We start from the raw sequence: 12,954 nt of genomic DNA, 5'->3' as shown, positions 1-12,954 counted from the left end.
ATACAGGGCAGGACTGGAAAGAAGGTGGGTTGCTTTAAATAAAATCAATAAAAAGCTACGGTTTGTAGCTGCTCATAAGTTTGGACTATTGGAGAGATGGATAGTAGACGGAGTGCGGGTGAGATGGTGACTGGAACATGGTAAATTACGGTAGTTCTGCAGTTGGTGGGTGTTTGTTTTGAACGCATTCTAGAAAATGTGGGAAAATAAGAATGCAGTAAAATTACACTGATACTGAGAAAGTCACTGTACTTTGCTCTTACTTTCGTGTTACCGCCTTTTTTTTTTTTTTTTTTAAATCCCTGGTGTTAGAAACAAGAATGGCTTTCCCCCTTCCTATCCAGCGATAAAAGAGGAAGAGTAGCCCCTGAATAAGGCAGGGCACTCCGAAACAAGAAAACAGGGTGTGGTTTTTCCCTTCAGCGTGTCATAGCGGTTGGAAATATTTGTGAAAGCCTCCTCCCCGTGCTCATCTGAAGGTGTGCAAGACCCGCTTCACTTCTTGTTTAACGAGACGACAAACCCGTGCGTGGTCCCGCCCCCGTGCAAACCCAGCCGACGCGCTGTGCCTTTAAGGGGCTCGGCGGCTGCACATACTCAGCTCTCCTGGTGGGGTAGTTGGATTGTCTCGTATGTGAAGCAGCTGCAGCAGCAGGGTGGCTGGGAGAAAGCGTTGCAATCTCAGCCCTTTCTTTAGCATGGAGGGGAGGGGTTTCTCTTGACCGGCAGCCGCCCGCACAGGTTTATTTATTTAATGGGGAGGCAGGGCGGGCGGGCAGAGGTGTTTGGGACAAGGGAGCTGGCCGAGGGCTACTGTGAAATAACCCCCACGCTCCAGCTGTGTGTGTGTGTGTGGGGAGGGCGGGGCTGTTCGTCCGCAACCTTCCCAGGGCAGTTGCTCCAGCGGCGGCGGCACCATCATCAGCCGGGGCCGGGGCCGGGGCCGGAGCCGGAGCCGCGCGCGCGGCGGGCAGATTCCTCCCGCGGGGAGCTCGCGCTACGGGCCTGGCGGCGCGAGCGGCGGCTCCGGGCGGACCAAGGGAGGAGGAGGAGGAAGGGGGCGGGTAGGCATCGCACCGGCCAGGCGGCGCCGAGTACAATGAGCCCTGGAAAATGGCTGCTGGGAAACTGTCAGCCGGGACAGCGGCCGGCTACTCCCCCCGTGTAGGGGGAACGGGGTGTGTGTGTGTGTGGGGGGGGCAGATAACCGCTCCCCGCCCCTCCGCTTGCGGCTGGATCCCCCCGCTCCCGGGCCGCCGGGCCGGGGATGCGGCGGAGGGCTCGGGAGCGCTCAGTCCCCAGCTGAGGGGAGAGGAGGCGGCCGCTGCCTCCCCGCTGCTGCTGCCCAGGGGGGTGTCCCGTTATCAGCGGCGAGGGGGGAGCTAGTGAGGCGGAACCGCGCGGTCACGAGCCGGCCGCCCCCCACGCCCCCCCCCCCGGGTGGAGGAAGGGAGCGGGGCTGCGAGGGCCGGGCTCTACCTCACGGGCGGCGGCGGCGCTGGCGGGGTTGGCTCCTCCTGACAGGATTAATTCTCTCCAGGACGGTCTCCCAGCGGCTGCGGGCCGCCCGCAGCCTCCCTCCGTGCCGCCGTCCGGCGCGGGTCGGGTGGCTGCTTTCCCGGCAGGCGGCGCTGGACGAGGGGTCAGTACCGGGCCGCCCGTCCGGCGGCGAAGATGGACCTGGGGCGCGGCTGGCGGAGGGTGGCAGGCTCCCCTGCGCCCCACGGAGTCTGGAGACCTGGTTCCTCGTCCTCCTGCGTCTCCGCCTCGCTGCTGGATATGAACAGCTGGCTGCTCGTCTACGGCGTCCTGTACCTGGTGCTCTGTGCCCAGGTGTCCCAGTCCAAGCCCTGCGAGAGGACCTCCTGCTTCTCCGGGCGGTGCGTCAACTCCACCTGCCTCTGTGACCAGGGCTGGGTAGGAGACCAGTGCCAGCATTGCCAGGGCCGGTTCAGGTAAGTCTCTGCTTAATGTGTGATCATTTCCCTCCCCCGCACCCCTTCCTGCACAGGTGCCTGCTGTGTTTCGCTGAGCCTGGCATGATTTTGTGGGTGTGTGACTGAAGAAGGTTACAGAAGTTGGAGATGGAATAGGACCACCACATAAGTCCACCCCCTCTCTCCCGCAAATATGGATCAGATGTTGAACTAATGAATACAGATTTAAAATTTTTATTAAGGCTAATGTTAAAATGACACACAGGTTAAGGAAAGAGAGTCTGTCTAATACTGCTGTCCTCTCTGGGACCCTTATGAAAATGACATGTGTCTCCAGGGGCTTCCCTACTGAAGGCAAAAATGTTAATACATTTGAATGATTTTCCTTCAGGGGACTAAAATCTTTCTCTCATTCCACTCCTCCTCCCACCAACCTTCTTTCAAGTGGTCTAACAAGACAGGCATTAATTAACACACACCTAGCATCATATACACATGCTTTCTGTTCATTATTGAACAATATGACATGGGTTAATTATGGCCCTTTGGGAAGAGGAGGTGGTGTTGAGGTGGTGATGCTTAATTTATGAAATCCCCCTGCCAGGGCTGAATGAGTCAAAGAGACTGAACTATGTTTTCTCTCCTGAAAGTGGATTAATACATGCTGACTGGACGGTGTGGGGAAGGATACACTGATATGTTTTGTGATTTATCTATTCTGTGGATACAATGGAAGACTGAGTGTCTAATGCTGTCACTCTGCTCATTCCACAAGCTGGCTTAAAAGGAAGTTAGCATAAGCTCAGTGGACAAGATACTAGACTGGGAGTGAGGTGACCCATGTTCTGCTGCCAGTTTGCCACTAATCTGTGGCATGACCTTAGACAAATCACTTAACCTCTCTGTTTTCTTTTCATATCAGATATGGCTACATTATACTCACCCTTTCTTATGAAGCACTTTGAGATCTACAGCTGAAAAATACCATATGATATCTAGTTAACAATAACAATGTGCTTGATATCTGTCAGAGGCAACATCACAAATTATTTTCCAGGGGAATTAAAGAGAGAATACTGTCAACTAAATTATTTAAAACCTATTTAGATTTGGGAAAAGTTTTTCTCTTTTGGCAAATGAAAGCTAAACAAGATGGCTTCCATATTATCTTTAATAATTATGAATGTTAAAAAAATATTTGATTCTGGGTGCAGGTGAGCGAAAGGAGCATACTTTTCAGGCAAACAAGTCACTCTAGCCAACGTGTCTTGCAACTGTTCCTTAAGTGAACTAAAGTAATGTACCTGTTCTGGGAAGAGCAGAATTTGCCCGAGAACTTGATGTTCTTGTGTTTGTTCCATTAGTGATTTGTTGACTGATTGGGAAAAGGGAGGACAAATATGAAAGGTGGAGATATTAAGCTGTTTCATCTGCATGCTGACTACACTTAAAATTGATATGCTAAGCATGTGTGAAGGATTTGGGGTTTTGTAACTGGCCAATAACCCTGGAACCATGTGCTAATTGTCAGGATGATTGTGAATGACAGGAGGGGAAGCCTCTGTGGATCTTCTTTAGGTACGATGATCAGCAGTAGACATGCTTTTAGAGCCAGGAATGCCTTGCTTCAAAGGGATTATCTATATCCTGAGCTTGATGCCAGTCACAGCATATTCTAATAGTACAAGGGCTAGGTCAAACTTTAATCTTTTGATTAAATTCCAAAGCTTGTAATTAATGAATATATTCTCTGATGGGTTACTAAAGCTGATGACACTAGAATCTCTTTAGGCATTAGCCCTTAGAGGGATTTTCTTGATTATTTAGTATTAAAGCATTTGTTGTTTGTTTACATCAGTTGCAGTTGTCAGGTGAACTTAATGGGAAGAAGCATGACGGTTACATTTTGCCTCATGGCACTCTGCTCAATTCCAGTAGAATGCTAAGAATCCATCCCCACCTAGAGGAAGGTCTAGTTGCATATTAAAAGGTCAACATTTCCTTAGCTAAATGCACAATGTTTAAGACTTGGGTTCTTAGGGGTTTTGGTAAAATCAGAATGCATTTGTCATTAGCCACTCTATTCTTGGGTGCATATAATTAAAAGTTTCAGAGTAGCAACCGTGTTAATCTGTATTCGCAAAAAGAAAAGGAGTCCTTGTGGCACCTTAGAGACTAACCAATTTATTTGAGCATAAACTTTCGTGAGCTACAGCTCACTTCATCAGATGCATGCAGTGGAAAATACAGTGGGGAGATTTATATACATAGAGAACATGAAACAATGGGTGTTACCATACAGACTGTAACGAAAGTGATCACTTAAGATGAGCTATTACCAGCAGGAGGGCAGGGGGGACAGGGACCTTTTTGTAGTGATAATCAAGGTGGGCCATTTCCAGCAGTTGACAAGAACGTCTGAGGAACGGGGGCGGGGGGCGGAATAAACATGGGGAAATAATTTTACTTTGTATAATGACCCATCCACTCCCAGTCTCTATTCAAGCAATTAACTTAGCGGTTATCTGCCCCCCATTCCCCCTACGGGGGGAGCAGCCAGCCGCTGTCCCAGCTGACAGGTTCCCAGCAGCCATTTTCCAGGGCTCATTGTAATTGCCGCTCGGCACCGCCTGGCCAGTGCGATGCCTACCCACCCCCTTCCTCCTCCCTTGGTCTGCCCGGAGCCGCCGCTCGCGCCGCCAGGCCCGTAGTGCGAGCTCCTCGCGGGAGGAATCTGCCTGCCGCGCGTGGCTCCGGCACCAGCTCAGTCTGATGATGGTGCTGCCGCCGCTGGAGCAACTGCCCTGGGAAGGATGCTGACTAACAGCCCCCCACCAACCCCACTGTTCCTCAGATGTTCTTGTCAACTGCTGGAAAAATGGCCCACCTTGATTATCACTACAAAAGGTCGTTCCCCTCCGTGTCCCCCCCCCGCTCTCCTGCTGGTAATAGCTCATCTTAAGTGATCACTTTCGTTACAGTCTGTATGGTAACACCCATTGTTTCATGTTCTCTATGTATATAAATCTCCACACTGTATTTTCCACTGAATACATCCGATGAAGTGAGCTGTAGCTCACGAAAGCTTATGCTCAAATAAATTGGTTAATCTCTAAGGTGCCACAAGTACTCCTTTTCTTTTTGCATAATTAAAAGTGTGTCTGATGCCAACATTATGATTTTGTTACAGAACAAGCTTTTTGCTTATTTGGGAGAACTGCTTTTAAAGATGTACTGTTCTGGAAAAGTTATCGAGATTGGGCACCATATAGCTTTACTTTGAGAAGAAAAATGTACTCTGTTAAAACCTATGTGGTAGTAATGTAGCACTATAAAGACTTACCCAATCTGGCCGTTACTCTAAGCTGAATAAAGTCTGCCATTATTTGGTAGCACAAATGACTTATGAGCTGTGAAATTTAGCATGGTGCTTAACACTGTGGTGATTAGTGTATTGTAAATGTCTTGAATAGATAGCAGCTGGAATATTGGTGCAGAAGTGGGAAAGCGATATCATAAACTTTGCTTTGCAGCCATGTGATTTGAAGGCCTTTCTGACTTGTGCAGAATATGGGGAGGCTTTCTTGTTATACTGGAACTAGCCTATCCCATTCTCATTTGTCTATGAAGAACCGTCTGCTGTAGACATGTGCAGCCCATGGCTCGGTTTTTCACAGTGACACTTGTAGGTGGTGATTCTCTGTGACCCCACTGACACTTGTTGCTCCAATCAATAAAAATTATTGTAGAGAATGTTTCAAACAAGAAAAGAGATGTTATTGATAAGCATGTTGAACTATTGTACATGCAATTAAAATTAATGTACAAGATGTAAATATGAGGTATATAAAACATTAATTGAATATAGAATTCTGTCGTGACTTTGAACATACCTATATTGTTTTAATGTGGAATTCTGTGTTTGAAGTGTGTGTGTGAGTGAATACAAGATTAAAAATGCACTATTAACTGATTTCAACTTGACTGGTAGAGGTGAAAAGTGTGTTGGGATTCTTTGGGATTTTAAGGTGAGGCTTAATACACAAAGAACTGAGATCTTTCTTTAAAATAAAGCCTTCCTTCCTGGAAAAGGATCTATAATTAGTTGAGCTCTGGGAATGAGTGACTTGAATTAGCAAACATTGAAAGCATTAACATAAGGGAAAGACTCTAGGGAGTCTTGGGGCCCATTAATTCTCATGTATTTTTTTTCTAAATTGAGGAATAGCAACCTAGCAAAGAGTCATCAAAGATGATTGATCAATCTTAGTAAGCAGGTGTTAAAATTAATTGACTGATTCCATGGTAACCTAGTTTTTTCCCCTATAGGGAATCTGTTACCGGCGTAAGACTCCTCTCTAAATGTTGCTTTGGGATGGATGAAAGATAGATAGGGGAAAAAGTGAATAGGTGAAAATAGTAGCTAAAGCTTTGTTAAAGTATATTATTGGCTTCCTCTCCATAGATCAACACTGTACTTTTCTCCTGAATGAAGAAAACTCTGCCCAGAACACACAACTGACCTACAGCAAAAACTGGAATGAGAGGGCGAAGTTTGGATTTTTAAATCGGATAGACCTAGCCCATAGAAGTATATGGAAGGACATTCCACGGAGCATGGGGGAAGATACCTCCATGTCTATAAAGTACCTAGCAGACTTTTGGCTGTTAAATCAGTAACAGAGCCATTCTCTGTCTACTGTCTGTCACAGTCCATGTGCTAGTTCAGACCAAACTTGCCACCTTTCAGGGGGTTTTGTTTTACTAATGTTGAAATTAACACTGATATAACATTTAACTGGGACAGTTTCTGCCGGCTTTGCTATCCCATAGCTTTTATCTGTGGACTCCTCTACTCACACTCTGGATATCCTTTGTAAAAGCTGTGTCCATGAGGAGTAATGTACCACCTGCTCTAGTGAGTCAGCAGAACCCACTTAATTCTTTCTTAGGAGGATCAACGCTTGCTAACAAAGAGGGGTGTAATGGGTGCTAGTCTGCTACAAGATGAGATCTGAGAGACTATTTAAGTGTAATTTTCAGGGCTTTGGAACTGTGCTCCGGCTCCTCTCCAGCTCAAGGCAAAAACCTGCAGCTCCACTGCTCTGGAGATGCTCCACGGGCTCTGCTCCAAAGCCCTGGTAATTTTAACACTTCAGTTGAATAGATAGTCAAGATCTGTACTAAAATTCTGGGAGATTGATTTTTCTTTTCTTAAATTTTTCTTCAATCTTTGTGTGACTTTCAAGTGCCTGTCCCAACATATCAAGTGCTTCTAGCTTTGTATTGAGAATTGTATGTCTCCTGCTCTGTTTTACTTGCATTCTGCCATATATTTTGTGTTATGGCAATCTCGGATGACAACCCAGCACATGTTCAATTTAAGAACACTTTCACTGCAGATCTGACAAAATGCAAAAAAGGTACCAGTGTGAGGTTTCCAAAAGATACCTACAGCACTCGACCCAAGGTTTAAGAATCTGAAGTGCTTTCCAAAATCTGAGAGGGACAAGGTGTGGAGTATGTTTTCAGAAGTCTTAAAAGAGCATCAGTCTGATGCGGAAACTACAGAACCCGAACCACCAAAAAAGAAAATCCACCTTTTGTTGGTGGCATCTGACTCATGATGATGAAAATAAACATGCATCAATCTGCACTGCTTTGGATTGTTATTGAGCAGAACCCGTCATCAGCATGGAAGCATGTCCTCTGGAATGGTGGGCGAAGCATGAAGGGACATATGAATCTTTATTGCATCTGGCATGTAAATATCTTGTGACACTGGCTACAACAGTGCCATGCGACTGCCTGTTCTCATTTTCAGGTGACATTGTAAACAAGAAGTGGACAGCATTATCTCCTGCCAATATAAACAAACTTATTTGAGCAATTGGCTGAACAAGAAGTAGGACTTAGTGGACTTGTAGGCTCTAAATTTTACATTGCTTTATTTTTGAGTGCAGTTATTTTTTGTACATAATTGTACATTTGTAAGTTCAATTTTAATGATAGAGATTGCACTACCGTACTTGTATTAGGTGATTTGAAAAATACTGTTTTTTTACAGTGCAAATATTTGTAATAAAAATATAAAGTGAGCGCTGTACACTTTGTATTCTGTTGTAATTGAAATCAATATATTTGAAAATGTAGAAAACATCCACAAATATTTAAATGGTATTCTGTAATTATTTAACAGAGCGACTAATTGTGCAGTTAATCGCGATTAATTTTTTTAATTGCTTGACAGCCCTATGCGGTACTAATTTGAGCAGCAAGACTCCTCAACAAACACTTACTAAATTATATTTCCCAGTTTCATTGAGTTCATGTATATTAATATTTTTACTGGGTTGCAGTGGACTCCCTCCATGTCCTGAGAATTAGTGAGGGTTGTCAAGGCTGAATCCCTACTCTTTCACTTTGAGTACAGAAGGTGGGGGCCTGCAAGGATTTTAAAAATTAATACTTGCCACTCCAGGCTTGTATTAAACTTCCAAGGTTACAGCTTTTCTCTGACCTTGGCTTGGTAAATGCTGCTATCACCCAAACATCAAATACCCCTTTGGACTCCGGAAGGAGCACTTGAGAATTCCTCCCTGTGAGGTACCCTCAAACCCTTTCACCCCCCACTCCAGTGAAGAGCTGAGAAAGAAAACTAGCGTTGCTACCAGCTAATCAAACAACATGCACAAACCTCTTAGGACACCAAAAATCCAATCCTGTTCTTAAAAAAGGTAAATTTTATTAAAAACAAAAAGGAAGAAAATACCTCTGGAACTTAAGCTTTTGCTAGATTTTAAAAGAGCAATTCCAAAAACTAAGCATCCAAAATAGCTTTCTTGGAGGTTAGCTTAAAGGTTACAAGCAAACAGAAGCATCTGGGGTTATTAGCACAGAGGAGTTCACAAGCCTTAAAAACTAAACAGAAATAACCCTAATCGCATCTTCTAAGACATTCCCTAATTTTACTTACTTATCTGAAGCCTCAGGTATGTAAGTTTGAGGTATGAATTGATAATCTATAATCATACCTGTCTTAAAGCTGCTTACAGAGTTGCTGCTCCGTGTCCCTGCAACCCAGAGAGAACAACGGAGAAAGGGAAAGTTTCTTTCCCAATTTTAAAAAGTTTTACCTTCCCATTGGCTCTTTTGGTCGGGTGCCCACTTTTCTTTACCTGGGGGACTTTTAACCCCTTACAGGTAAAGGAAGCTGAGAACAGCTACCAAGAGGGATTTTACAGCTAACTGGCTGGCTGGGTGTCCATCAAAGGGAGCTACCCCCCCACACTTCATTTATCATAAGGGTGAATATTAGATTCAACTTTTCAGAAGTCCATATGTGGAGATGAAAAAGTTGTTGGGAGTGGGTGGGATGTGGAGGAGAAGGCAGCAAAACTTCTGCTTCCTCCTTCCCATTCCCCAGAAGTCTAGTAGCATCTGTCTTGTTATATGGGCTCATTGCTGATGCCCAGATCCAGCAGAACAGAAATATTATCTTCTCTAAAGTCTACCAATTGTGCAGTTGGTATTCTGAGGTTTCATGCATGTTTTTTTAATATGCTAATTAGTTTGCAAGTTACTTTGTGTGCTGGACAGCCCCCATATGTTAGGTTATATTAATTTCTTGAATCTGTTACCATCTTGTCTTTTCCATCAGTTTTAGACAAGTCTAACTTTCTGGTTTAATGCCTATTGTGGGGAGCGTAAATAAGAGGTTCCACTTTATTATCAGGTACTAGAAATTTGCTGCCTTGTGGCTTGAATGTAATCAGTGTTTTGGTTTAAAGCTTTCAACAGCTGTGTAATACAGAACCCTCTTGTAGTTCCTGAAGTCTGGAGATTGTCACCTGCCCCTGCAGGTTCTTTTCAATGGTGTAATGAAGTAGGAACTAGAAGCTTCACTTTTAGCACCTTTACCTTCATTTCTCATTCTCTGACCATGCAAATTCCAAGCATATTGTAACAAGAGTGACTCTCAGGAGTACTGATAGAAAATTACGAAACTTTATTTCCGAGCTCTGGTCACAGTTCTAGTCATGGTTGCAAAAACACTGTGCTGTGATAGTGGACAGTATCCATTGACTCCAGAAGTTAGTTACAATTACAATGATTATATTTGATATTATCTGAGTTCTGCTGCTTTATAAATAAGTGTTTTGGCAAGTTGTAAACATGCACACATCTGGCTATGTGTGTCAGGTTCTTGTGGCAGTTGCATGCTGTTCCCGTGAATTTGTGTGTGTGAGGAAAGTTTAAACAAAATTCTTTCAGCTGTTTCTTAGTGAGAGAAGAAGAAAAATACTCTTCATCTGGTAAAAGCAACTTTCCCAATTTTTAAGGTTTGATGTATCGTTGAAAATCATAGCAGCGTAGCTACTTTGGTCAGGTGTGTGCTGGCGTAACCCCAGTGTATGGAAGAGTACTTCTGTCAATATAGCTACTGTCATTCAGGAAGGTGGTCTTTCTTCAACAGCAGAACTGCTGTTCTTCAACTGCTTCTGTCAGTATATGCTGCATCTACGGTAAGGGGCTGTGCTGGCATAGCCAAGCCAATATAATCTCCACAGTGTATGACATACCCTAAAACACAACTACAGCAAAAACTGCTGAAGGCTTAAACTAAAAAATTAGCATGGGATTAGGCTTTGCTGTGGTCAAGCACTTTGTATTGATATAGAGATGTTTGGGGGATGTAAAAATGTTAAGTTGGTCTGAAAAGTTCGAAACAAACACAAGAAAATGCTTTTTGGAAATGAGTTTTCCAACTGCCCTAGGCATGCTCAGTAGTATTGGCTATGATTAGTGCTGCTTTTGTGACATTACTGCACACTTCTCTGTCCTATCTGACAGGTACGGGGCAGTGCAGTTTCTGAGCAGGAAGAAAGACCGTTGCTCCTAGGTTGTCACTGGAACTGTTTGCATAAAGCAAGAAGTTCTTACCTTGTTGAAGACCAAGATCTTCCAGAAAAACTTACCTTAACATCAGGAACAGGAGATCTTGAGTACTGGAGAGAATCACTAATCTTGCGATTTTTAGGGGCTTTGTGATTATTGCTGTATTCTACTGTGTGCGCCACTTAGATCCATGTGAGGGAAACTCTCTGGCCATAGATCTCCTGTCTTCCAGGTGGAAGAGAGAGTGTGCCAACAGCAGACGTACCCTCTATTTCTTCCATAATAGACCTTACAGAAGGATTTCCACATGGCCGGGGCCCATGCCGCGGAAGGAGTTGGACACTGGGAAAGACTAAGCAGGTTCATGGAAACTAGGCAAAAATGATGAATAAGTTCTAAACTATAAAATATGTGCCACGTAGCACCTCTCCTTCCCTCCACACATCATCTCTGGGAGCTTTCATAGTCAGAGAGTCTCCCTGATAATGAGTCCTGGTAATGAGTCTGGAACTCTGGGAATTGATGCCCATGGGGACTGATCTGTCAAATTTGGAGTGCATAGGCAATGATCTTTTTCTGTGGGGGTGAGGGGAGTAATTGCTGCCTCCTTCCCTGATAGTACAATGTAAGGGAGTTTCCATAAGATGATCTTCAATAAGTTTTCCTCTCCCTAGGTCCCTTTTTAGGTGTTTGTATGATTCAAGCCTATGATTTTTTTTTGGCAGAAAGTTGTCTTTTCATGATGTGAAGACAATGCAAACACAAATATGAACAAATTTAATCCCAGATGGTAGCAGCAGTAGTGCTGGGGACTTCCATTTCCCACTACATTTACAATCATATCCTGATTGGGATAACAAAATGTTAACCTTGTACAGTAAAGGGAATACTTTTCTTTATTTTCTGCAACTTTTAAATGGGCAGACTAACTTCTGTGTAGTCTAACTTGTGATTATTATTATTATTATTTATTATTACTATTTTTTTTAAGATCCCAACAGTAACGTTAAGTAGGCTGTGTTGTACATGTGTAATACTGTATTTACTATTTCGGTTTACATGGTTCAATGTGTAGATGAATACATTGCTGTTCATTGTAAAGTGCGTAGTGTGGCTGAAGTAATATTGTAGTTTTATTCCAGCTTCACATTTCCTACATTTACTTTTAACTGGAAAACGTAATGTACCATTATTTTATTTAAAAAATCAAAATCTTTCGACCAGTGGTCTAGAAGTACAACATATGATGGCTCCTATTCTGAAACATATGATCTTATACATTGCTGGATGGATGGTTTGTTTTGTTCTGATTCTGAAACTCCATTGGTAACTAAATGTGGATCTATTGTTTCTTGACTTTAGCAAAGCTTTTGACACGGTCTCCCACAGTATTCTTGTCAGCAAGTTAAAGAAGTATGGGCTGGATGAATGCACTATAAGGTGGGTAGATAGTTGGCTAGATTGTCGGGCTCAATGGGTAGTGATCAATGGCTCCATGTCTAGTTGGCAGCCGGTGTCAAGTGGAGTGCCCCAGGGGTCGGTCCTGGGGCCGGTTTTGTTCAATATCTTCATAAATGATCTGGAGGATGGTGTGGATTGCACTCTCAGCAAATTTGCGGATGATACTAAACTGGGAGGAGTGGTAGATACGCTGGAGGGCAGGGATAGGATACAGAAGGACCTAGACAAATTGGAGGATTGGGCCAAAAGAAATCTGATGAGGTTCAATAAGGATAAGTGCAGGGACCAGCAGTTCTGCGGAAAAAGACCTAGGGGTGACAGTGGACGAGAAGCTGGATATGAGTCAGCAGTGTGCCCTTGTTGCCAAGAAGGCCAATGGCATTTTGGGATGTATAAGTAGGGGCATAGCGAGCAGATCGAGGGACGTGATCGTTCCCCTCTATTCGACATTGGTGAGGCCTCATCTGGAGTACTGTGTCCAGTTTTGGGTCCCACACTACAAGAAGGATGTGGATAAATTGGAAAGAGTCCAGCGAAGGGCAACAAAAATGATTAGGGGACTGGAACACATGAGTTATGAGGAGAGGCTGAGGGAGCTGGGATTGTTTAGCCTGCAGAAGAGAAGAATGAGGGGGGATTTGATAGCTGCTTTCAACTA

General features: G+C 44.1%; 1 protein-coding gene across 12 annotated transcripts in view; it reads left to right on the top strand.

Moving 5' to 3' along the window:
- Nucleotides 1-602: 602 nt before the first annotated feature.
- ATRNL1 (attractin like 1) overlaps nt 603-12,954 on the top strand; it is a 1,081,427-nt gene continuing 1,069,075 nt past the window's right edge. For 4 of the 12 annotated variants that reach the window (XM_073354264.1, XM_073354266.1, XM_073354265.1 and 1 more), the window contains exons 1-2: nt 882-1,064; nt 1,541-1,955. In XM_073354264.1, the coding sequence (XP_073210365.1) occupies nt 1,675-1,955 (281 nt within the window). In that variant the 5' untranslated portion in view covers nt 882-1,064; nt 1,541-1,674. Of the gene's footprint in view, nt 742-880; nt 1,179-1,540; nt 1,956-12,954 lie in introns of those variants that run through there. The other 8 variants (XM_073354272.1, XM_073354271.1, XM_073354273.1 and 5 more) reach the window with 6 other exon arrangements.

The sequence above is a fragment of the Lepidochelys kempii genome, chromosome 7, assembly GCF_965140265.1.
Source record: "Lepidochelys kempii isolate rLepKem1 chromosome 7, rLepKem1.hap2, whole genome shotgun sequence".
In the NCBI taxonomy this organism is placed as follows: Eukaryota; Metazoa; Chordata; order Testudines; family Cheloniidae; genus Lepidochelys; species Lepidochelys kempii.
Note: the sequence above shows the minus strand (reverse complement) of the source record. Positions and strands in the feature narration are given on the sequence as shown.